The sequence below is a fragment of the Ctenopharyngodon idella genome, chromosome 10, assembly GCF_019924925.1.
Source record: "Ctenopharyngodon idella isolate HZGC_01 chromosome 10, HZGC01, whole genome shotgun sequence".
NCBI classification, from domain to species: Eukaryota; Metazoa; Chordata; class Actinopteri; order Cypriniformes; family Xenocyprididae; genus Ctenopharyngodon; species Ctenopharyngodon idella.
In genome coordinates, this window is record NC_067229.1 from 25,458,611 (window position 1) to 25,485,447 (window position 26,837).

Sequence of the window (26,837 nt, forward strand, 5' to 3'; positions counted from 1 at the left end):
CTCGAGGGTTCCCATGGTGACAGGCAGCATGATACATATGAATGAAATGAAAATATGTGTGAAGGACTTTTATGGTGATTCTGTTTTAACAAGATCATAACAGGTTTAGCCTTGACATGAAGACCTGACAGTACATGAAATTACTACAAAACATCCTATAGAATAGAATAGAATAACAGAAGATTGTAAAAATTAAGATGGGACATAAAGTACCTAATATAGAATAGAATAGAGAACAACAGAATACAACAGAATAATGTAAAAAAAATAAATAAAAAAAAGATGGACATTATTAATATTTGCTGACATCCCTAATATTTTAGGTCATGTCTGTGGTATACGTTCTACACAGCTAAATGAAAAAGTCCCCTGGAACTTCCTTAACTTAGCCTGGTTAAAGAAATCACTGGTTAAAAGGTTAGTTCACCCAAAAATGAAAACTCGGTCATTAATTACTCAACCTCATGAAGTTCCAAACCCGTAAGAGACTTTCGTTCACACATATGAAAATCTTTTTAATGACATCCGAGAGCTTTCTGCCCCTCCATTGACAACGTATGCAACTACCAATTTCAAAACCCAGAAGCATAGTAAAGGCATCATAAAAGTAATCCATGTGACTCCAGTGGTTTAACCTCAAATTTATGAAGTCACGCGAGTACTTTATTTGCGCAAAAAAACACAATTTACCACTTTATTTTCAAAATATTATCTTCAACACCCGTTCACCAGAGCACCACGATGCATACATGTTGTGTTGATGCAAGAGCAGACGTTGTTGCTTGAACGCGCATTGGTATTATGTAAATAAAGAGCTAAATTATTATTATTATTTATTTATTTATTTATTTATTTATTTTTTTTTGCGCAAACAAAGCACTCGCATCACTTCATAAAATTGAGGTTAAAACCACTGGAGTCACATGGATTACTTTAATTATGTTTTCACTACCTTTCTGGGGCTTGAAAGTGGTATGTGTGGACTGTCGATGGAGGGATGGAAAGATTTAATTAAAAAGATTTTCATTTGTGTTCCGAAGATGAACGAAAGTCTTACGGGTTTAGAACTACATGAGGGTGAGTAATTAATGACAGAATTTTCATTTTGGGGTGAACTAACCCATTAAAGGAATAACCGCTAGAGTGAAGAACACACGGCAGTACTGTCTCTACAGCGTTTAATGTTCTGAACACGGTAACACTAGTAATGCCACCAGGCTTCTGCACATGCTCAGTGTGTTTCCCCATCACATCACGCAAAATCAAACGGAGCAGCCCCTCCAGCCGCCTCCAGGAACCGATGCTCACGCATCTGCGACACCTGCGGACGCGCTCTCAGCCTCTCCTGTCCCAGCAGCCGTTTTTTCTTTCCGTGTCTATCGCTCTCCGCCTTTTTGCTGTCTCCATGCGAGCGTTTTGAGTCGTTGTGTGCGGACAGTGCTGGAATCAGGAGCGGAGGGACATCATCATGTCGTGGGCACTAGAGGGATTTCTCTGAAAGCTGCATTTGATAATGGAGTTCAACTCTTCATCCGTATTTGAGCAGCACAAAGGTAAAGCACTGCACACACACACACACACACACACGCACACACACACACACACACACACACACACACACGAGCTGATAACAAGGAGGTGTTAGTGCCGCTGCCACTGTTGCCATGGTAATGCTTATCAGCGGGCTTTGCCATAGCCCATCATTTGTTTGGGTTGCCATCTGTTTATGTATAGGACTGAAGGTAACCCATCAGAATAAAGAGTACTAGCGACTATGACTTTGTTGATTTGTAAAACATGGGGTGAGGGCCACCATCTAAATGTTTCATGAGGATCCCTAGGGTTTTCTGTTGTAGTCTAATGAGGTCTCTGGTAGAAGCTCTGTCAGCGGATCTTCTGCGTTGTTATGTATGTACACCCAGCAAGCACCCTAGACTATATATATAAGCCCAAAGGAACATAATTTGATTTCTCAAGTGGTTGTTCAAGCCGTAATGATTTCTCAGTATATGTCATTTCATCAACGCTCTCTCCATATCTCCTTTGTTCATTAATTTTCCAGTTGTTGACAACAGAAAGAGTACTGAGCTATAAAAGCTCAAATCATTTCATTTGGGAAGAATTTGGAGAGAAACGTTTTGAGTTTATATTAATATTTCTCACTTTTGATTGCAGCTCTACAGAAAAAACTGGAGTGACATTTGAAAAGCAAAATTCTCCATTTGCTGTCTATTTAATCTCATTAGTTTCTAGGAGAAACATCTGATAGATCTTAATTCTTTTCTATAGAGAAGCCCATAACTTCAAACACCTGCTTCTCTCGGCCTCGGACAAGTCAATGATAAGCAAGACCTAAAGGTTCTTGTGACATTGACAACTTCCACTTATTCTCCTGTAAAGCAGAACTGAAATGCTCAAGAAAAAATGTGTCAGTATACAGCATTATATTTACACCCAGCAGATGTTATTTAGTGATCCGTTTCATACGTTTTCCTCCCAGAAGCTGCTGAGGAGGTTGATCTGAATGTGGTGTACCAGGCGGCAGCAAACGGCGACGTCAACACGCTGACCGCCACCATACGAGAGGACCCGTCCATCCTGGAGTGCTGTGATGGGGAAGGTATTCTTTCACACAACATTCTGCACTACATTTTAACCATATTTCAGAGAAGTAATTATGAAATGGCATATGAGTATATACTTAGTCCTACTTAAGCAGGTCAAAAAAGCACTTAAAAGTTCATTTAATACAAATTTAAACTGTAATATATTTTCATTTAATTCCAGTTCCAACATGCAATTAAGTATCTGAAAACATCACATTCCGTTTGCAATTAAGTATATTATTTTAAAGTTTACCATTACTGTAATACGTACAATAAAGTGTATTTAGAAACCTAAATGTGATTGAGGGTGGGATGTTTTGCTGTGCCAAGCAACCACTTAGCAAGGCCTAGCAGCCATCCACAACCCTAATGAGGAAAAGGTATTTCATGAGAGGTTTCATGGTTTCATCACTCAAAATTTGAAAACCTCTGATCATTGTCATACAATCCACATATTCAACAAAGCTGAGACAGAAATAAGCCATCATCATAAACAGATTACAGAAGGGCTGACCTACATTTTAATTTGAATGAAAACAGCTGTTGAGAGTTTCTGACTGCTTATGTCTCGACGACAGGCTCCACACCTCTGATGCATGCTGTGTCTGGGAGACAGGTGGATACTGTGAAATTGCTGCTGAAGATGGGAGCTTCTATCAACACACAAGATGCCTGTGGACGGACGTCCCTCTCTCTAGCGACATACCTTGTATGAAAACACTTTCAGGATCACTGATTAGCTGGATTCCTTTAAAGAGGCCATATTATGCCCTTTTACAAAGTCTTGATTTTTTTGGGCTCTACTAGAATAAGTTTTCATTGTTGAATGTTTAAAAAACCACATTCTTCCCAGTCCTAGTTCCTATGAAGCCCCTCCTTCCGAAAAGCGCACTGTGCTCTGATTGGTCGGCTAGACCAGTGTGTTGTGATTGGTCAACCGCTTCAGGCATGTTTGGGAAATGTCACACCCCTTACTATACTGTCGGGTAGAAGTCTGCTGTGGAGCTCACTTCAGCGCGGGCTCGGCAAAAGTGCATATCGACTGCAAACTGGGGGCTCGCAAGAACCCTTCTGAAACATAAAATGACAAATGGGACACCCTACGGTCTTGTGGACTTAACGATTACGTGCACGCGGCGGCCATTGTAAGTAAGTACACAAGACCGTAAGTTAGGGTTGGGAATCGAAAATCGACTTAAGGTCTGGAATCGGATACTTGTTATAAAATTAAAATTTCGATTCCTTTTATCGATTTCTTTTCTGTGCATTTTAATATGACTTTAAGCCATCCAAGCCCAAGAAGACCTGCGCACTGTTTTCTGCACTGTGTGCTGCACACACATCTAAAGCACGCGTACAGAAAAAGGGATTTTAATGTGATTTTAAACCATTCAAGCGCAAGAAGACCTGCACGCTGTTTCTGTGCTGTGCACACATCCAAAGTGCGCACACAGAAAAAGTGATTTTATACCATTCAAGTGCAAGAAGACTTGTGCGCTGTTTTTTGTGGTGCGCGCAAATCCAAAACGTGCGCACAGAAAGCCGCCTCTCATACTGTATAGTGCACGATACCGAACTGAGTTCTCTAAAGCCCAAAGTATACTTCGGCCGTCCGCGTCCACGCACCGCCCACATGACGTAATTTCCGTCATCAGGAGGGTCCGCAGACATCCGCACACCCCATCCGCTTGCAGCCCAATTTTTGAGACTGGTCCGCGGATGGTCCGTGTACAATAGCGCATGTGTGAGTAACTTGAGCACTTGAAAACAGCTGTCCACTATGTAGTGTGCGTCTTTCCGTGCTCACAGCCAAAGGAGTATACTTTGAAAGGCTCACATCCTTAACTGTGTGTGAGATGCAGCGGAACCCGGAAAATGAAGTATACCCGGGCCTTTATGTGTTTTTTTGCACTTGAATGGACAAATACACAAAAATATATGTCAAAATATTCTCGTAAACACAGTCGGTTATGTCTTAAGTGAACGTAAACAGTTGACAAAGAAAGCGCATAACCGTATATTGCCTAATAGTCCTGCTGCCGTCTCTATAATAATGTTAATCAAACAACAAAAGACAAAGAGAAAATTCACTCGCTGTTCTTAATTGAATAACTTTTGTAACTATATTTGTAATGTATATTCTATTTATAAAGTGCAGTGTTATTTTACATTTGATTACAGTTTATGTACCTGAATATTTGAAAATCTTAAAACACTGTTTATTTCGATCGTATCTTTGTTCAGTTGTATTTATTTGTGAGACTGCTAATGTTCATTTGTTCTTTTTTAATTACTGAGTGTTTACTTGTTTTTAATAATTCTTGAAATTTATATTAGTTAGGCTAGTTGTTTTTGCTATGCTATTTTTAAACCATAGGCAAAAGTTCCTTGTGTAAATGTTCTTTAGCCTGTTGATATTTGTTCATGGTATTCAGCTACAATGAAATGTTTTGCAATAAATTTAGAATAAACGTGAATAATAGAGTAAGTTAAGTAAGTTTTATAAGTTTTATTTTTACCTTACTGGAATCAATAAGAATCGGAATCGATAAGCAGAATTGGAATCGTTAAAATTCAAACGATACCCAACCCTACCGTAATTGCATTAATTGTGCCATTTGGGACAAGGCCTGTAACTCAAGTTTCAAACACACTGTTTGATCAGGGTTGGATCTGAACTCAGGCACCCCTGATACAGAGAATAACTCCATTTGGAGTGACTTTTTGCTTTGTAACTTTGCAGACCTTTTTCATTATCAAACAGCAACATTACACACTAAAGAACATTGAATATGCGAAAAAGCATAATAGGTCCTCTTTAAAAATGCACATTTTTGCCTTTTTTGTCTGCTCTGTTGTCAGTGGATTGTGATTCTTCAGCATGTTTATTAACTGTCATGTACAAAGTTGCAGTGACCTTCATTACTTTGAATTAAATGGTTGTTTATTTTTTTGAATGACTTTTACTGGAATTTGATCTGGTGGTTTTTATCTTCTGCAGGGTTGGCTGGAAGGCTGTGTGTGTTTGCTTCGGAACGGGGCAAAACAGAACATTCCCGATAAGAATGGACGCTTGCCAATTCATGCTGCTACTGCTGAAACTGACTTCAGGTAATGAGGAGAATAAATAGAATTTGTTATTGCAAATAGGTTATTGAAACAAGAAGTGGTGAGTATTACAGTAAAATTTCCGTAAACAAAAAAACATTACATTGCCCACCCTGCATTGTTTTGTAATGAAATCATTGCAGAATTGTGTTACACATGTTACACAGCAAAGCCATTTCCATTTTCTTTAATCAGTTATCTTCATCAGTAGGCTCCTGGAATTCAACCCATGTCAGTTATCAATTTGTGTGAACAACAATAGATGCAGTGTAGTGGAACTTCCTCCTTCTCACTGTCCATTTAGCAGAAAACTTGCTGTGCATTTAGCAAATTATGAGAGGGAAATTAGAAAACAGATTTCAGAGATGGAAAGCAAATCTCAGCCAATAAACTTGACAACATCGATCAATAGACTGAAAATGGACTGGAAATATTTGAGTTAAGACAAGATAATAAGATATGTTGTTAAAATCAATCTGAAACCAAAAATCAACCCTATTTATTTTCTTAATGCACATTCCTTGATTAAAAAAAAATGGGAAAAATTTTAATTTTCTTTAAAATAATAATTATAATTGTCACGATCACGTTGTGTTTAGGTTCATTGTCATGTTCTGTTTAGTTTTCACTTCTATTGTATATGCTTGAGTTCTTGTTGATTGTTTGTTGTCATGGTTTTTGATTAGTTCACACCTGTTCCCTGTTCCATTGCTGTTCCACTCCTGATTTAGAAAATCAACTTCTGTTGTACATTTTTTTCTCATTGGTTATCTGGTTTGCTTTCTATTATGGAATTAAAATGATGCATGCAGCATTTATGGAATAATAAACATGCTTTGTTTGTTTGCTTAAGGCTCATGGCTGTGCTGCTACAGCAGTCAACACTGTGTGAAATCAATCATCAAGACAATGAGGTGAGTCAGAGCAGGTGTACTCAGTCATTTGACTTTTAGCTTTGTAAAACCCTTGTGAAAAAGAAGTGTGCTTAATAGTATTGAATGTGCACTTGTAGGGTACTTTAAATCTTAAAAATATATATTATTTTAAAAAACTACTTGCAGGTAATATATATTAATGAAATAAAAGACCACTTAAATGTACTTAAAGAGAATACACTTTCATGACTGTTTCTTAACACACATAAGTACACTTTTAATAGTATGGTGACCGGGAGGGGACTTGTTCGCTTCACTCAGTTTTGTTGTGGCCACGACACATTAACTCTTGGGAACGTGATAAGTCTGGGGCGGCTTAGGAGGAACGTTCTCCTCTACTGATACTGAAATTAATACAGATACCTGCACCTTTTGTTTTGTTTTTGCCTTTAAATTAAATATTCACATTCTCAGTGGCATTGTTTGCATGGAAGAGAAGCTATTTTATTGCATTGCATGATAATTTGATGTTTTCACTGTAGTTTTGCAGAATTCCCCTCACATGTTACCATGAAAACTGTGTACACTTGCTGCTGCCGCTTTAGCCGTCACATGGTAGAAATGTCCAAATAAAAATGTGTTTAACAAGATGACAGAAGTCGACCCATTTCTTCATTGGAAACGTTTAAATGTAACTGAACTTTGACTGTTGTCATAGTAAATACTCACTTTCCCATGGCCACGCAGGAGAATCAGAGATTCTGTGTCGCATTCAGCGGACACACACTGACACACTGGTTTTTATATATTTATTTCAACACACGACAACCAAAATCAAATCCCTAGAAGCCTGTGAACAGTTTTGCAGTGGCTGTGTGCAAGATCTGCTAATTCACAAGCAGACAAACTGTGAGAATCATACTCGCAATGGTAATTTTAAACCAAACAAAATACAAAACTTTCAAAAACACTCAACAATGTGATTATTTGATTGATTATTTTATTGAGTGATTGGCAGTGGGTTTAATCAGTGACATTATTAATAGATTTGCTCTCTGACATCTTCTCGTCATCCCCTCAACCTGCTTCCCTTAGTGTTTTTACACATAGAAAAGGCGAAAAACGTATTGCATTGTTCAGTTTCCTCCCTGAACGTTGATCTGAGTTACTATGGAGGTTCTGATGCAGCTTGAAGGACCTAAAATAGCAAAATTTTTCACAATCACTACAGAAATTCAAAACACTGCCTTAAACTAAATAGCAGTAAGGTAGCGCGATCCTCTTAATATGGCGTCTAAACAAGACAGTTACCCAGAACTCAGCACGCCGTGACGTCAGCTTCACATTCTCTATAGGCACCATTGTGCGCAATACAATATAATAGGCAATATGTTAATATAATCATTTCCTAATTCCACACTTTCTTAATTAAAAATAAACAATATTAAAGGCCTATTCATTTCTGACAATTCCAGGCTGCTATGGTTGTGCAGGTTGTTTATGCATTTAACTCGTGGGCATGAGAAATAGATGTCATTCCCTCAACATAAAGAAGTCCTGGCCACAAGAAAAATATATCATTCCCTCAACATAGGATCTCAAGGCCACAACTTTACATTTTGTGGTCATGACATAAGTATGTCGTTACCTTGACAAAATAATCTTGTGGCCATGACTTATGTTCCCATGAGTTAATATGTTGTGTCTACAACAAAACTAAGCGAAGCGAACACGTCCCCTCCCGGTCACCATATAATAGTGTGTCTGTAATGACTCGTCACACGAAGTGGGATCCATAAGCAGGCTTTATTAATCAGTGATCGTGGTCAGACAGGCAATGGTCAAACAACAACAACAGACTGGGACAGCAGAGAGCAGGCAGAATCGTAGTCGTAATACAGGCAATGGGTCAGGGCAGGCAGATAACAATCACAGGTCAGAATCAAGAGTCCAAAGGGCAGGCAGCAGAGAATCGTATTCGGGGATCAAACAGGGTCAACAACAGGCAGGTACTAACAATGAAGAACGCTCAGAAGTGCAAACCGTATTAATATAAGACCTCACAATGAATGCAAGACTGAAGACAGCTTATATAGTCCTGATAATGAGCTGCAGCTGGATGTGGTGATCAGTGCCAAGGTACGGGGCTGATGGGAAATGTAGTGTGTGAGTCTGTGTGTGCGCGTGTCAGTACTCTGGTGAGGGCACCCTCTGATGGCCAGAGGAGGGAATCACGGAGTTCGTCTCTGTGACAGAGCCCCCTCCCTGTGAGCAACTCCTGGCGGATGACATCCTTGACCCCAATCTCGTCGAGGAATTCCACCAAAAAAAAAAAAAATCACCCAGAGAGACCAGCTCCTCGACCACGTGGAAGACCTCGGCGCCGGTCTTTCTGGGTGATTTTGGTGGAATTCCTCCACGAGATTGGGGTCGAGGATGTCATCCGCGTTGACCCAAGAACGTTCCTCTGGACCATACCCCTCCCAGTCGACCAGATATTGGAGAATCCTTCCTCGGCACCTGGAGTCCAGCAGTTCACGGACATGATAGGCCTCCTCGCCCTCCACCATGATGGGTAGGGGACCCTGCTCACCGGACACCTCCTCCCCCTCCTCGCTGGGACCATCAGCGGGCTTGACCAAGGATACATGAAATGTAGGGGAGATACGAAAGTGATTAGGCAAGGCAAGACGGAATGAGACAGGTGTAATTTGGCGTGTTATTTGGAATGGACCCACGTACCTTGGACTGAGTTTCTTGCAAGGAAGTTTGAGATGCAAGTCTCGGGTTGAGAGCCACACCCACGGACCAGGACGGTATTCTGGAGCACGATGACGATGACGGTCAGCTTGCATTCTCTGATGGCGCACAGTGTGTTGAAGATGAGTGTGAGCTTGGTTCCAGGTGGCTTCACTCCTGTTTAACCAGTCGTTGACTGCGGGCACATCGGTGGGGTCTCCTGACCACGGGAAGAGAGGCGGTTGGAATCCTAGGATGCATTGGAAAGGGGTTAATCCAGTAGCTGCCTTTCGTATAGAATTCTGTGCGTATTCCGCCCACATCAGATAGCGGGCCCAATCGTTTTGGTGTTGATTGCAGTATGATCGAAGGAAGCGAGGGAGTTCTTGATTTAATTTTTCAATTTGTCCGTTGGACTGAGGATGATACCCGGATGTAAGACTGATGTTGACATTAAGTGCTTGAAAGAATGCTGACCAGAGTCGAGAGGTGAACTGCAGTCCTCTGTAGGAGACGATGTCCTCTGGTAGGCCGTAGATGCTGAATACCCAGTTGCAGAGGTGTTCGACGGTCTGCATGGCTGTGGGCAGTTTGGGTAGAGGTATGAGGCAACATGCTTTGGAGAATCGGTCTATGACAGTTAGTATGGTGGCGTAACTGTTGGAGGCTGGGAGATCTGTGATGAAGTCGATGGCAATGTGTGACCAGGGACTTTGTGGCAGGGGCAGAGGCTGAAGTAGACCAGCGGGTAATTGGCGAGATTGTTTATGGATATTGCAAGTTTGGCACTGTTTCACGAATAGGGTGGTGTCTTTGCACAAGGTTGGCCACCAGAACCGGTTCTGCAGCAGATGGATGGCGGCCGTAATTCCAGGATGCCCTGAGGAGGGTAGGCTGTGGACCTGTTCGAGTATACGGTTGCAGAGGGTTTCTGGGACGAAGACTTTGTCAGGAGGGCATTCGGTGGGGATCTCGATATGCGTTGGCCTGCTCAAGTTCGGTCATAATTTCCCACTGAATTGGGGCAACAATGAGATTGGACGGAATTATGGTCTCCGGAAGTTGAAGTGATTGGTCACCTTCATACTGTCTGGACAGGGCATCAGCTTTTGTGTTCTTGGATCCAGGGTGATATATGACTGTGAAATTGAATTTGGAAAAGAATAATGACCATCGAGCCTGTCTTGGGTTGAGTCTTTTAGCTGTTCTTAGGTATTCGAGGTTCTTGTGATCAGTGAGTACTATGAACTGATGAGTAGATCCCTCTAGCCAGTGACGCCACTCCTCAATGGCTGCCTTCATGGCCAAGAGTTCCCGGTCTCCAACGTCATAATTTCTCTCTGCTGCGTTAAGCTTTCTTGAGTGGTAGGCACATGGATAGAGCTTGGGAGGATTGCCTTGTCTTTGAGAGAGAACAGCGCCAAGACCAGAGCTGGAGGCATCTACCTCTACCACGAAGGGGAGATCTGGATCAGGGTGATGTAAAATGGGAGCAGTGATGAAGCATTCTTTCAACTGTTGAAAAGCTTGAATGGCGGTTGTGGACCAAGTGAGTTGGTTGTTCCCCTTCTTTACCATAGACGTTAGCGGGTTGGCCACAGCACTGAAGTTCCTGATGAAACGTCTATAAAAATTTGAGAATCCCAGGAATCTTTGCAGTTCTTTCAGCGTGGTTGGTTGAGGCCAGTTGAGAACGGCGGTAACCTTCTGCTCGTCCATGGCGATTCCTTCTGGGCTGATGATGTAACCCAGGAAGGCGGTTGATGTCTTGTGAAATTCACATTTCTCTGCTTTGGTGTACAATTGATGGTGAATGAGTCGTTTGAGTACTGCTCTGACCTGATGGACGTATTCCTCTAAGGTGTCGGAGTAGATCAGGATATCATCAATGTAGACAATGACAGACTTATTGAGCATGTCCCTGAAGACGTCGTTGATGAAAGCCTGGAATACAGACGGACTATTGACCAGCTCGAATGGCATGACAAGATATTCATAGTGCCCAGTAGCTGTAGAGAAGGTGGTCTTCCACTCATCCCCCTCTCGAATCCGAATTGAGTTGTAAGCACAGCGGAGATCGAGCTTGGTATAGTACTTGGCTGTGCGTAGTTGTTCAAGGGCAGCTGGGACCAGGGGTAGTGGATACCTGAACTTTACCGTAAATTTGTTGAGTCCCCTGTAGTCAATACAGGGTCCACCGTCCTTCTTGTGCACGAAGAAGAAACCAGCAGAGGTGGGGGACGTTGATGGTCGGATGAAGCCCTTAGCTAACTCCTCCTCAATATACGCTCTCATGGCCTCAGACTCCGGTTGTAAGAGGGGAAAGATACGACCTTTCGGAGGCGTGGACCCTGGGATGAGGTCGATGGCACAGTCGTAGGGATGATGGGGCAGCAGTTTAGAAGCATGCACCTTGCTGAAGGCTACTGATAAATCCTTATATTCCTCAGGCAGGTTGGCATCAGGGGTCTGTTCGTTGCCATTGATGGTTCTGATAGAGAGAGGAGAGACATATGAGAGACATTTGGGGTAACAGGCATTATTCCATTGGATGATCTGACCCTCTCTCCAGGAGATATGAGGGTCATGTCTGCGAAGCCAGGGTAAGCCAAGAATGATAGATGCGTTGGAGGTGGGCAGAATGTAGAATTGGATGGTCTCGGTGTGGAGGAGACCCGTCTGCATCACAAGCTCTTGCGTGAGTGCAGTCACATGTCCGGTGCTCAGCGGTCGGCCGTCTATCGCCTCCACTGTCAGGGAAGAAGAGCATTCAATGAGGGCAATACAATGACGTCGGGCAAAACCGTGAGACATGAAGTTTCCCGCAGCTCCCGAGTCCAACAGGGCTGTCGTTGCGATCTGCTGGCCATTGACAGTTATGGTGATGGGCACAGTAACACACGTCAGGATCTAGAGCATCAGTAATGAAACTCACCGGCCTCTGGTTCTCAGGACTGGGACGTGACGGACAGGAACTTCTCAGATGACCGGGCTGACCACAGTATAGACACAGGCGTTGAGAGAGCCGACGGTTCTTTTCCTCTGTTGACAGGTGATATGAATTGACCTGCATGGGTTCAGTCTCGTCTGTAACAGCGTATGAGGGAGTGCGAGCAGTGCTTGGGTGGTTGGGTTTTCTAGACCTAATGAGGTTAATCAATCTGTATGGCGAGTTCAATGAATTGGTCTAGGTCCCTTCCCTCATCACGACAGGCCAGCTCAGCTTGTAATTCATGAGACAAACCCCTCCGAAACAGTACTTTGAGCGTATCACTCACCCACATAGTCTGAGCAGTGAGTGTGCGGAAGGTGAGGGCATACTCCTCTGCCGTTCTTCTCCCCTGGGTGAGCTCCAGTAAACGGTCACCTGCCCCTTTGCCCTCGTTGGGGTGGTCGAAAACCTCACGGAATCTCCGCATGAAGGACTCGAATGAGGGAAAGGCTGAGCCATCGTCTCTCCATACAGCTGTAATCCACTCCAATGCTTTACCAGTGAGTAGTGAACAGACGAAAGTGATCTTCCCAGCCTCGGTGGGGTATAGCGTGGGTTGTTGGCTAACAAAGAGGGAGCATTGCAGAAGAAACCCCTTACATTTTGTTGGGTCACCGTTGAACCTCCCAGGAAACGATAGACGGGGGTTAACCTGCGACGGCGTTTCTGCCACGTGTGTAATGGCGGCTGCAGCGGGTGTTGAGGACGCCGTGGGAGCAGTTGTATGGAGATTTTGAAGCGCCTTTACCAGTTCTTCCGTGAGGGAGGGGAGTCGGTTGAGCTGGTGCTGATGGGCAGCGAGTTGGCTGGCCTGGGCCGACATCGTTGCACACAGATGAGAGAAAGCCGCTGGATCTGGTAATGGCGAGGTCTTCTGTAACGACTCATCACACGAAGTGGGATCCATATGCAGGCTTTATTAATCAGTGATCGTGGTCAGACAGGCAATGGTCAATCAACGACAGACTGGGACAGCAGAGAGCAGGCAGAATCGTAGTTGTAATACAGGCAATGGGTCAGGGCAGGCAGATAACAATCACAGGTCAGAATCAAGGCAAAGAGTCCAAAGGGCAGGCAGCAGAGAATCGTAAACGGGGATCAAACAGGGTCAACAACAGGCAGGCAATAACAATGAAGACCGCTCAGAAATGCAAACCGTAGTAATACAAGACCTCACAATGAATGCGAGACTGAAGACAGCTTATATAGTCCTGATAATGAGCTGCAGCTGGATGTGGTGATCAGTGCCAAGGTACGGGGCTGATGGGAAATGTAGCGTGTGAGTCTGTGTGTGTGTGTCAGTACTCTGGTGAGGGCACCCTCTGATGGCCAAAGGAGGGAATCACGGAGTTCGTCTCTGTGAGAGTGTCTAATAATGTCAAATTAAAAGTTTTACTTTGAAGTGTATTTTAAACCATTATGTTTTAACTCCCTCGGGTCAGCGGTCACGCCGGCGATACCACCTTTTTGCAAAATAAAGAAAACTAACATGATGCGTGATCTCTCGTCTCCCTCTGAACGAAGTTTAATCTGATAGTTCTCAGAAAATGAACTGTAACTTAGTGAATACTAATGACACAAAAATGAGACTTATGTCTAAAAAACGTTGAAATGTCAGGTTTTAAATCGTGTAAGTCAAATCGAAAACAAATATTCTGTGTTTATGTAATCTGTATGAAAAGTGACACATGTCAGACGCCCGTGATTCAGCTCATTATCCGCTAATGCGGCCACGCCCACGGAGCGAGCGCTATTCAGACGCAAATTCTGAGGCAATACATGTATATATCATCTCAATCGTGCATTTATTGTCTTGAAAAGTGTTTATCTGGATGTTAAAGCCATGGTTAGCGATCTCTGGAAGACATGCCGTTAGTTCCTGAATTTCCTGCTCTTCTTTAGAGTAATTTGTGGACTAAAGGTGTACAGAGCGCCCTCCGGCTGCAAGTATGAATTGAAAACACAGTATTCAGCGCTCACAGTGATGACAATAAATATTGAATAAATATTACTCCTCTGTATAGAAAATTGACATAAACATATGAGAATCCATCAATATTTCTCCAAATGTGCATGCTTTTAAGCTAAAAGACTATATGAAATGCCATAGAGGTAACATGAATGTTCAGACGCTTTGCATCACAGAAATACATTATATTTTAAAGTATATAATAGAATACCATTATTTTAAATTGCAATAATATTTCACAGTATTGCTGTTTTTTCTGTATGTTTGATATACACCATGATGAGCTTGAGACATGATCACAGAGGGTTTTTTCACAGCCTACCTGACTGAAAGGCCTCATTAATATGCAGCTCATTAGATGTCTTTATGCGATTCTTTTGTCTTCTCAGGTGTAAATCACCCATTATTCATGATGATTCACGCCTCCACGCATACTGTGTTTCTTGACAAAAAGTGTCTTACAAAAACTAAATCAATATATTGTTATAAATAAACGAGTATGCAGGATAATTTTTACATCATTTTGAAGCAAAAACTCTAGTCTACAACCTCCAATACCCAGAAGTCTTGTGAACACAGATTTAATATATATTTTTTGGCTTTATTTCAGTGACTTAAGTTTTTTGTTTTTTCAATAACCACGCATAAACGTTATTCCTTCAAAAACACAAACATGTACATACATGTTCCTCACATATTATGGTAGCCTAGTTTGTGCTGAATACAGTGTAATGACACTTTTTCCATTAATATGTTTATGAACAACTGAAAAAAGCACAAATGTCAATGCATGTCAAAACTTCTCCAGGGCCCCGAAAATCCTCAGACCCCAGAGGGTTTTAATAATCTTTTTCCGTGCTTCAAAGTACACTTATTTTGATGTGTTGACTAACACTAAAGCACTAAAAAGTTCTTGATTATAATTTTAACTGTAGTGTCTTATTCAATATTACATGTAAAGGTAATATATTTTAAATGTACAACATAATCATTAAAAATGTGTAATTAAAAACATAATTAAATACATGACTTACACATTTCAACAGAAAAAGTATAGGTAAGATATAAAGTATCACTAAAGTGGGTTGAAAAAAAGCACTGTTAAGTTCAGCTAATTGCATTTAATATAAATTTAAACTATAAAACACTTTTATTTAACCGCAAATAACTAAGTGTTTTGAAAACATTACATTCAGTTTGCACTTAAGTATATTCTTTTAAAGTACATTATTTCTGTAATAATTACTTTTTTAAAAGTATGATAAAGGATAGGTGTCACACATGGTTGCAGCAAATGATGAGGTAGGATCTAAGTGCAGCAGTATAAGGTTTATTAAAAAGAACTAGAAACAAGACACTTGACTGAGAAAACAAACAGAACAACCAGGTATGTACAACAGATAACTGACAACTGAACTGAACAAACACAGGACTTAAATAGACAGAACTGAGGAGCAAATTAACAAGACACACCTGAACTCAAACACTAATCAAATCAGTAACCAAGGATACAAACTAGTGGTGGGAAACTGAGAACAAAAGGGAACATGTGACTAATGAAAAACAAACTCTAAACATGAACTACTAAACAGAACAAAACACGACTCAAAATGTGACGGTAGGCTGTTCACTTGAGCAAGTCACTGCAGTGTACTAAAAGAACATTCTTGTGAACTTAAGTGAAGACAAGAGTCAAAACAGTGAATGTACTTATCTCATTCAGAATATGTTTTTTGATTTTATTTTATTTAGTGTTATTCATGAATTTAGCAGGTTCCATTCCATTTTTGAAGGGGGAATGTCATGAAAAATGTATGGACATGATATAATTTTCTTAGCAGAAAAATATACTGTGAAAGTACAGCGAGAGCAGATGACTCCGTATGCTTTCAAATCTCTCTCACGGTACTTTGATGTCATACACCGCCCGGTCGAACATACCTATTGTCATAAAAGTAACAGTCTATAATAGGCTTCTGTTTCTTTGTTTTTAATTGTAGGGTGACAGACATTAATGACCTGAATGCATATTGCCAGGTTTCATGAGAGTCACCCTTACAGCAAAAAAAAAAAAAGTTTGCCTATGGTCATACTTATAAGTTTTCATACACTTTTATCCATTTGTAAAAATCATGGTTATTGTATCATGCTGTACTGTCATTTTGTCCTTTAAATAACAGTAGGTTTGTTGTATTTTTGCAGTTTGTACAGGGAACATTTTTCATTGTCATCTGATGCTCCATTTGCTACTATAGAGTAAGAGCCATGAGCACTTGTGTAACCTGTGTAACCACCTGATTGTGCTTTGGCAGGGAATGACAGCTCTTCACTGGGCTTCTTTCCATAACCGACCAGAGCATGTGCAGGCCCTGCTGCAGAAAGGAGCTGACCCGACGCTTGTAGACAAAGACTTTAAAACAGCGCTTCATTGGGCTGTGCAGGTACAAATCATAAACAAAGACATAATTCTTAAGTGTTACTACAGTATGGTTTTCTGGGGCTGGATTCACGAAAATCTTCTTAATAAAGAATTAAGAAAATTCTTAAGATAAATTCTAAGAAGTTCATAAAAATATGCAATTCTTGAAAAATTCTTAAAAAGTTCTCAAATTTTTTCTTAAAGGGTTAGTTCCCCCAAAAATGAAAATTATGTCATTTATTACTCACCCTCATGTCATTCCACACCCGTAAGTCCTTTGTTCATCTTCGGATCACAAAATAAGATATTTTTGATAAAATCTGATGGCTCAGTTAGGCCTCCAATAACACTCCCTTTTTCAGATGCCCAGAAAGCTACTAAAAACATATTTAAAATAGTTCATGTGGCTACAGTGGTTCAACTTTAATATTATAAAGCGACGAGAATACTTTTTGTGCACCAAAAATAACAAAATAGCGACTTTATTCCACAATATCTTGATGGGCGATTTCAAAACACTGCTTCATGAAGCTTCGAAGCTTTACGAATCTGTTGTTTCAAATCAGTGGATTTTGGTGCTCTGAACCACTGATTCGAAACAAATGATTCTTAAAGCTATTTTTGGCACACAAAAAGTATTCTTGTCACTTTATAATATTAAAGTTGAACCACTGTAGTCATGTGAACTGTTTTAAATATGTTTTTAGTAGCTTTGAAAAAGGGAGTGTTGTTGCTGGCGATGCAGGCCTCACTGAGCCATCGGAGTTTATCAAAAATATCTTAATTTGTGTTCTGCAGATGAACGAAGGTCTTACGGGTGTGGAACGACATGAGAGTGAGTAATTAATGACATAATTTTCATTTTTGGGTGAACTAACCCTTTAAGAACATCTTAATTTTTTTTTTAAGAAAAAAGTTTTGGTGTTTTTTGATTGAAAGGCGGATATTGCTGAAGACTCGCAGAAATGAAAAACACCTCCAAGTCTTTTTGCACTGCCTGCAGATTACCGTACATATTGTAATAAACACGCAGACTATATCGTACGACTGGCTTGATGGAAGTTAATTGCTCAGCCTTATGTTTTTAAAGCACCTTGTCAAGTTAAAATAGTTATTTTAAAAGAGCCCGTCTCAAGATGCAGCGGTCTTTCCCATTCATTTGCACTCCGTCTTACTTGTACTTTCTCTAGAGTGAATGTGTCCTGTATCTGTGTGCTGCCTCGCTAGTTCTAATTTAAGTGAACGCATAATGTATAGATGCAAATGATCGATCAGTGTCACTTCAGACATTTTACTCGTCCACATATGGTACTAGTAGTAATATGTATTATATTTAGTTAGCTAGTGTAATGTTAATATTTGAAACAACCGAATAAATTAATTAAAAATCTTTAGTTGGAGGTTATTCTAATTTTGAGAAGTAATTCACAATGATTTTTAAAAACATTCTTTTTGGGAAAATGAATACTTCTTAAGTTTTATCTTAAGAACAATCTTATGAAAAAAAAGATAAGAAAATTCTTATGAAAAGTTTTTGGAAACACAAAATATTCTTATCTTTTTTTCTTAAGTTAGAAAATAAGAAGAAATTGACAAAGAATGTTTTGTGAATCTGGCCCCTGGTTATGTGTTATATTGTATTGGTATACTATAGCAAACATTCATACTGTTTTATACATTATATATTTAGATCTATATTCATACATAATTATATTTATAATTAGAATATTAGTATTTTTATTTCTTTGTAAGGAAGACATCATGTTTCATCAGGCAATTTAATACTGTATATGTCTTAAATTCATTATAAAAGATGGTTTATATATGTACATAGCAAGTTGATTATTAATTTATATGTCTCATTGTTTTTTAACTATGTGGCAGAGTGGCAGCCAGTTAATGTGTTCCCTCATTCTTGACCATAATCTGGGCTCCTCTGTGATCAATTATGATGATGAAAACGGGAAGACCTGCGTTCACATTGCCGCCGCTGCAGGTTTCAGTGACATCATCTATGAACTGTCTCGAATTCCTGAGACCAACTTGCAAGCTTTAGATGTGGATGAAAGGTACAGTAAACATGTTGTGTGATATGTGAGTGGAGTGTCGCATCAGTTTTTAAGCATGTCTGTGTTCATATGGAGTGTTTTTTTGTTTACCAGAGGGACAACTACGGCAAAACTTGGTTTTGCTAGCAACAGTGTTTAACAGAGAATTTTGGCCATTGGTTTGGAGGACATTATTTATACTCTTATATTTGCGATGACAGAATGAAACTCTAGTATCTCCATAGAAGCATTGTAGGAGCAATTTCCTTAATGTCAAAATTCTTAAAGGGGACATATTATGCCCCTTTTCAAAGTCTTTATTTGGTTTTTGGGATCTATGCTTGATTGTTTAAAAAACACATTTTTTTTGTTGCATCTCCTCTATTCCCAGTCTGTCAGTAACGCTCTGTTTAGGTCCTGTCTCTATGAAGCCCCTCCTTCCGAAAAGCGCACTATGCTCTGATTGGTCGGCTGGACCAGTGTGTTGTGATTGCTCAACTGCTTCAAGCATTTTTGGGAAATGTCACACTCCTTACCTAAACACACTACTAACTCAACCAGACACTGCTCTTTTATTTTGCATATGACTTGGGAGGGTATTTAAATGAGGAATATTCTGACGTGTTTGTTCCCGGAAGAAAACTCAGTACTACAATGGAGGCATTTCAGGGAGTTCAGAAACTGTGTTTACTGATATACAGATTAACTCCCTTTGGAGCGTCTTTGTGCTTTGGATCTTTGCAGATCTTTTTCATGCTCAAACAGCAACATTACATATAAACGAAAGCTAATAATAGGACCCCTTTAGTAAACATCGTGCATTTTTATGTATGAACACTCTTTTTCAAAATTTACAGTATAGTTAGCTGGCAATACTTCACTTTTAGAACAAAATACTGATGGATAACAGTGGCAGTTCCTGAGTCGTACTTATTATAATGATGTCATATTCTTAACCATGAGCCCAACACCCCCATGTTCTTTATTATTATACAACATAATATCTGTTTTTCTGTCAGGACCCCTCTTCACTGGGCCGCTGCAGCAGGTAAAGATGACTGTGTGCAGGTATTGTTGGAGCTGGGAGTGGAGCCCAACCCTCGAGATATTAACGAGAATACGCCCCTCACCTACGCCATGTACTGTGGTCATACTGCATGCATTAAACTCCTCTCCACTGAAAACAGGTTTGTCATTTAGATTTTGTTCAATTTTTTGGAAAGAAAAAAAATTGTCAATTGGCACTTATTTGTTGGGTACATATTGACATATCTATGACTTTTTTAAAGAAGCAATGCCCCCTTAGCATCAATAACTGACTTCTCCCCATTAGCATCAATAACTGCAACTAAACACTCCCTGTAGTAGAGTTTCACACCAGTGTTGAGGAATTTTAGCGAAACTTCCTCCACAATTTTATTGAAAAGTTAGGCAAAGGCACACAGAAGGCAGATCCTCAATCGTAGAGACAGAATCTAAGCCAGCAGTTGACTGGGGGTGGAGAGAAATGGGGAAACAACTGAGGGCGTGTGAGCCAGGAGAACAGTCCATAAGACAAAATGCCATCTTCCAATCTTTGCCTTCTCAAAACAAGACCAGACCAAGCATTGTGGAGGTGTAGTTTCATGAATTACCTTGCCATTGCAAGATCTTGAAGGCTAATGACATAAGAGGTAGGGGTACCTGTTCTTAACAGTTCAGGTCCCAATAATCAGTGCAGGGCTGCGAGGAGCACGCCCTTCTTCTTGACAAAAAAGAGAAGAAAAGGGATGGATAATGCTGGCCACCTGACACTGATAAAGATATGTCACCATGGCAAATTGTTGACTAAATTCTTTGCCCAGAGGGTGTGGTGGTTATGGAGAGATTGCCAAGGATGACCTTCAACTATAGAAGTGAATGAGGAGTCCAACACATAAAACACCAGTTCTTCAGTGTGGTTGCCATTTGTGAGACTCAACAAAGCAGTGACCTGTGAGACACTGGCCAATGGAAGACCATTTAGTGCGTGAGCTGTAAGTGGGGCAGTCAAAACTTGAAGAGCAAGCCCCCTTTCCTTAGCCCATGAAGCGTCAATCAAGCTCCCCTTCTGTACATCAAATGTACATTACTTAATATTACTCTTTTGCTACCCAGTGTCACGTTTGCATTCGTGTTGGGAAAAGTTGCATTCTTGCACGTATAATATATTATCAACATTAAAAAAAAAAAATTTAGACAGGGTATGTTTTTCTATTGAAGAGAGTTTGCATCTTAAAGGGTTAGTTCACCCAAAAATGAAAATAATGTCATTTATTACTCACCCTCATGTCGTTCTACACCCGTAAGGCCTTCATTCATGTTCGGAACACAAATTAAGATATTTTTTATTAAATCCGATGGCTCAGTGAGGCCTGCATTCAAAGCAATGACATTTCCTCTCTCAAGATCCATAAAGGTACTAAAAACATATTTAAAACAGTTCATGCGAGTTCAGTAGTTCTACCTTAATATTATAAAGCGACGAGAATACTTTTTGTGCGCCAAAAAAACAAAATAATGACTTTTCAACAATATGGTGATGGGCTGATTTCAAAACACTGCTTCGGAGCTTTACGAATCGAATCAGTGACTCGGATCTCCTATCAAACGGCTAAACTCCTGAAATCACGTGACTTTGGCGCTCCAATTCACTGATTTGATTTAATCAAAAATATCTTAATTTGTGTTCCGAAGATGAATGAAGGCCTTACGGGTGTGGAACTACATGAGGGTGAGTAATAAATGACATTATTTTCATTTTTGGGTGAACTAACCCTTTAAATCGATCTCTATGCACAGTCTGGGTATATAGGCTATTTGTTCTGCATGTTAGTAAGTGCTAAATCCCCACTTTTACAAAGGTACATTGTCGAGAACGACAGTAATGTAGCGCTAAAGCCCAGTACAGACTGCTCGATTTTAGCAATCCTATAAGATCATTAAAAATCACACTGTGCGACATGGATCTATTAAACTTGGGTACGACAAGCATGTAGACTATTTCTATAGAAGAATAAAACTTCATCAGCATGCTCTAGTGGTAAACAAAAAGACAAAGTTTAGCGCCATTTCGCGTTGATTTCATATCGCATTTTTATTGGCTGGTCAGTACACGTAGGTCGTAGCAGCAAACACCCTGTGCGATGATCATGCTGAATTTCCGACACTGTCAGAAAATTATTTCTGGGTTGGTTATCTTTGGTTGCAAGACTGTGAAAACGGCTGTCTTTGAACCTCTCTGACTGTATGACACATAGGACCACCGATTAGGAGCCACGATCACAGAAATCGCCACAATTGATTCACAATGGCAATCTTTCTTCTGGGATAGCTGAAAATCGTGCAGTGTGTCCTGGGCTTAAGGCTAAGGCAGCATACTCTGCACACAATCTATCATATGTGCGCTGCTTGTGTGGATGCAGTCAGTTTTGACCACAAAAGATGAGGTAATTTGATTGGATGTCATGTATTTACGCCATTTTGCCTGTTAGAAATATATCCTTGCTTTTAAGGTGGGGTAGAATTAAATGAACGTGCATTTTGTTCACATACCCCCTCTGTCACCTCACATACCCCCAGAGGTACGCATCCCCCAGTTTGGGAAACACTGCTCTAGACAATGTTCTGCTGGGAAACCTTGGCTCCTGGCAAATTATATGGATGTTACTTTGACACATACCACCTACCCACCTACCTTGCTGTAGACCATGTACACCCTTTCATGGCAATGGTGTTCCCTGATGGGGCCTCTGTGGCCTCTTCCAGCAGGATAATGTACTCTGCCACACTGCAAAAATGGTTTGTGAATGGTTTGAGGAACATGACAAGTTCAAGTTCAAGGTGTTGCCTTGGCCTTCAGATTCCCCAGATTCTCAAACTGATTGAATATCTTTGGGATGTGCTGGACCATCAAATCCGATCCATGGAGGATCCACCTCGCAGCTTGCAGGACTGAAACGATCTGCCGCTAATGTCTTGGTGTCAGAAAGCACAGGACACGTTTAGAGTCCATGCCTCTATGTAGCATAAAAAGAAGAAATATACTTTGTTCTTGTATAATTCAGACGTAAAATGCAGGGAGAGTTCCCATAAAGTATTTATAAACTAAACTAAAGATGGCCATACTTTTTTACAGGTCTGATTCAAGCAGGCCACCGCATGCTCAAAACAGTGACTCTTCTATACGCAAGGAGGGGAAATTTCGCATGCTGAATCACATCTTCTGCAAAAAGAAGAAGGAACTGCATCCTTCTCAGCAGATAGACTTGAGTCAAGATTGTCAGCTCAAAGAAGAGACGTCTGAGGTGGACGACATCATTACTATGTTCGACTGTGTTGTTGAACCGTTAGCCAGAGACGAGAGTGAAAACAGCTCTTCTGTCAGAAAACGAAATAATGCCTCTGAGAAAGCCCACCTCATTGAGGACACATCCAGCAAAGACTTCCTAAGTCTCCCACCCATACGCACACAGAGTCTTCCTCCAATCACTCTAGGTAAGTCTTTGCTGGCAAATTCTCAAACTTTGGCCCACAAGACCAGTGGAGGTCATGTGGTAGGACATTTAGCACACAGGTCACAGAAGAGCAAGAGCGAGCACGACCTGTTTGATGGTAAAAGTAAAGACCAAGCTTTTGGACATGCATGGAAGACTGAATCCAGTCAGATACTGACTCACAAAGCATGGATCTCAACTCCATCTGAACGGCTACTTGACAAGCTGCTGCATGGAACTTCAAGTCCTTTAGATGTGCTGTGCTCAAATCACTCACCATACATACAGAGAAATGACCAAGGTAAGGTATTCCATATTGGCACTTAGGTGATTCTTCAGTTAGGTGAACATTTTTGACTGTTGATTTATTTTAAAGCTGCAGTCCGTAACTGTTCAAAATGTACAAAATGTTTATAATGAGCAAGTACATCATGAATCCATTTTCCAAAACGTGTTTTTGTCTTATCCTGAATTACTACGGTACACCTATAATAAGTGTTTATATTTGGACTATTTTAGACTGGTTGGGTCGCCACCGCTGTGGAGTAGCCCATTACCTGCGGGATTCGTCATAGACATAAACAGAGAAAAGTAGTTCCGGCTACAAGGTTCTTCCACAAAAAGCATGCGGTTTTGTTTATTAACTGCTAGAGCACCAAAAGTTACAGACTGCAGCTTTAAAAATCATTTATGTTTTAAAAGATAGATTATAATAACTGCAAATGGTTCCAAATTAGTTTCCCTAGTTTTAGACATTTGGCAGACTTTCGATAATTTTACCCATAATTTTAAAAAGAGTACTTATGTAAATTATATATAATTTACGTAATAAGTAATAAGGCAGGCCCAAATTAGCGAAAGTCTGCCAAATGTCTAAAAACTAGAAAAAATTATATATATATATAATATGTATATATGTGTATATATATATATATATATATATATACACACACACACACACACACACACACACTTAAGTGTGAACTGAATGTAATGTTTTCAGACACTTAATTGCATGTTAACTGTAATTAGATAAAAATGTGTTAGTTGAAATTGATTTGCAATGCAATTAGCTGAACTTGTAATTACCGTACATATTCATAATGTCGAAGCTCCAATTTAGTACATTTAAAATATATTAACTTGAAGTGTAATATTAAATAACACACTACAGTTAAAATTATAAACAAGTACTTGTCACAAACAGGTTGCAAATGAAGTTGGAACAGGATCTAACTGCAGCAGTCTTCAAAATTTATTTAAAAAATACTCAGGATACTCAGAACACGGAACAGAACAACCATGTAAAACCAAAGTCCCTTTAAGACAAGTAATTACACTCGGCTGCCATCTTTGAAACGCCTCTCGGGCATGCAAGCGCAGTTCCTATCTCTTTGAATGGGGAAACATCAAATTCTCCAAAGTTGTTTGCCAAGCTTTCGATTAAATTTCATATTTGAAATCACCAATGAAATCTGACAACAACTGTCTCATAAATTTTGTTTCTAAATGCTCGAATCATGACAAAAAAAAAGGTATTTTTCAGGCTGGATCAAGCTAACTGTTTCTATAGGAACTGGAGTGTCTAACGGCCGCTGCAGTGATGGGATGACTTTACCAATCTTATTTAGAAGGCGGGACTTATTCCGCCATATTGTGCGTTGCACTTTCTCCCATTCAAAAAAATATGAGTGATTATGTTATATGAGTCTTGTGTTATACTATAGTCTTTGGTAAAACGCAACAACAGACAACTGAACTGAACCAGACTCAGGGCTTGAAAACAACCTCTGGAAGAAATGAGAAACAGCTGATGTGACTAATTACATAATGAGTAACCTAGGAGACTAACTAGAAGCAGGAACAAAGGAAATGGGAACAGAAAACAGTGCAAAACCAACTCAATCTTAAACAGATCAAACATAAACCTGACAGTACTTTACATGTGTTTAGTATGTTAGTCAACACATCAAAATATACTTCTTTAAAGCACGACAAAGAATTATTAAAACATAATTATATAATGTACTTTTTTTTTGTCAACATTTTTACAGTTTAAAATGTACTCTTAAGTTTTGACGTGCACTGATATGAAACATTATTTGAATAAGTTTCAATTTTCAAGATTTCAAGTAGTCAAGTGTCCCTGACTGAAGAACCACCCAGATATAAATTAGTGAATTAGTCTATAAAATGTATGCTTGCAGAATTCTTGCAGTTTTTTGTGTTTTCTTTAAACAGCTCAAAATCATCTTTTACCTCTGAGGGTTAGAGAAACTGCTCTCACACGCAACAGTCTTGCTCCAATCCGTGACCACTGCACTCACAGATGTAAGTCTAATCCTTATGTCCTAATACAATATTTTCATGGTTCATAAGACTCTTTGTAATGCAATACTCTGTTCATGATGCTGAAGAAAAACAGAATTATTAGACTATCACGGAGTGTTATTGGCATGTTTAGAAATATAGATAGACACATACTAGCACACATAAAAATCTCTGTGTAAAAATGTAAAAGATTTGTGATAACAAACAATTTTGAAGTAAGAAAGTAAAAATTGGTTTGAAAGTAAAACATCACGGTTTGATTTGCAATCATATTAATGAGTTTAAATACTGTAGTCTGAAATAGCAGGTTCTATTGATTAATTTGATAGATAACATCCACAGAAGTTTTTCATCTAAATGTTTGGAATAAAAATAGAAATATCACGCCTGACCAGACATCATAGCACTTCACTGATCTTACTAATGTATTTCAATTAGACAAAACAAAATGTGTTAAACACTTCAAGACCTTCCTTACATGACAAACATATACTGTATTAGAATCAAATATGATACAGTCCTGGTATTTTTGCTGAACATGAGCATTCTTTACATCTTCGGTTTAACAAAACCAGCTTTCATGTTGTCCACAGTTTCCTTACCACCGGACCAGGTCTCCCAGGGAGTGAAGAAGTCAAAATCTTCTCTAGGAGCGAGTCTGTCTGTACTTCCACCTCCGTTTGCATCCAAACTGCATCGATCCGGCATTCCCCAAAGCCAGTCGCTCGGCTCCTTCCCGACTCCACTGACAGGAGAACCTTTACGGAACATTCAAGTTCTTCCAGCCATTCCGCCGCAAAGAAAACGCAGCCCATCTCCTCTCACGACCCAGAGGCCGCAGAATCACTCTGAGAGCAGAAACTGATGGAAATTTGCCTAAAATAAGCAACCAATTGAAAATTGTAATACTGTTCAGCTTTTCATGTGTCATTTGGATTTATTTCAATCACGAGGACACTGAAGTATCACTGTTTGATAAAATTACTGAGTCTTAACAGGCTATTTTTTCATACGATTTTACAACTGACCTTTTTCTATGGTATGCATATGGTTGAACTTTTAACTGTAAACACATGCTTTAAGCTTATTGTTTACTGTTATTAATAAAGGAAATTGTTGAAGTATCAAATAGCAATAACTTACTATATCCAAATCTTACTTTAAATCCAAATGAGCTGCTGCGCTTGGCCTAAGAGGACGGAGCTTCAAGAGCTATTCTCCGGTGTCAGGAGTCAG

General features: G+C 40.0%; 1 protein-coding gene across 3 annotated transcripts; it reads left to right on the plus strand.

Annotated features, from left to right (window-relative positions):
* The first annotated feature begins 1,075 nt into the window (after nucleotides 1-1,075).
* Nucleotides 1,076-26,725, plus strand: ankrd55 (ankyrin repeat domain 55). Of its 3 annotated transcripts, XM_051908731.1 has the most exons (12): nucleotides 1,076-1,553; nucleotides 2,501-2,620; nucleotides 3,185-3,315; nucleotides 5,608-5,717; nucleotides 6,568-6,628; nucleotides 16,602-16,730; nucleotides 18,593-18,777; nucleotides 19,776-19,943; nucleotides 22,913-23,271; nucleotides 23,344-23,571; nucleotides 25,512-25,601; nucleotides 26,195-26,725. In XM_051908731.1, the coding sequence occupies exons 1-12, from the start codon at nucleotides 1,514-1,516 to the stop codon at nucleotides 26,464-26,466; spliced, it is 1,893 nt and encodes a 630-aa protein (XP_051764691.1). In that variant the 5' UTR covers nucleotides 1,076-1,513; the 3' UTR covers nucleotides 26,467-26,725. The 3 variants fall into 3 exon arrangements, with proteins under 3 accessions (XP_051764691.1, XP_051764690.1, XP_051764689.1); XM_051908730.1 differs by having other exon boundaries at nucleotides 1,077-1,553; nucleotides 2,504-2,620; nucleotides 22,913-23,571; XM_051908729.1 differs by having other exon boundaries at nucleotides 1,079-1,553; nucleotides 22,913-23,571.
* The last annotated feature ends 112 nt before the right edge of the window (nucleotides 26,726-26,837 follow it).

Bases quoted from the DNA above. Each gene is read 5' to 3' on its own strand.
- ankrd55 (XM_051908729.1), top strand. From the start codon at position 1,514: ATGGAGTTCAACTCTTCATCCGTATTTGAGCAGCACAAAG. The intron at 5,718-6,567 runs GTAATGAGGAGA...TGTTTGCTTAAG, and splicing joins ACTGCTGAAACTGACTTCAG to GCTCATGGCTGTGCTGCTAC. The intron at 19,944-22,912 runs GTTTGTCATTTA...ACTTTTTTACAG, and splicing joins CTCCTCTCCACTGAAAACAG to GTCTGATTCAAGCAGGCCAC.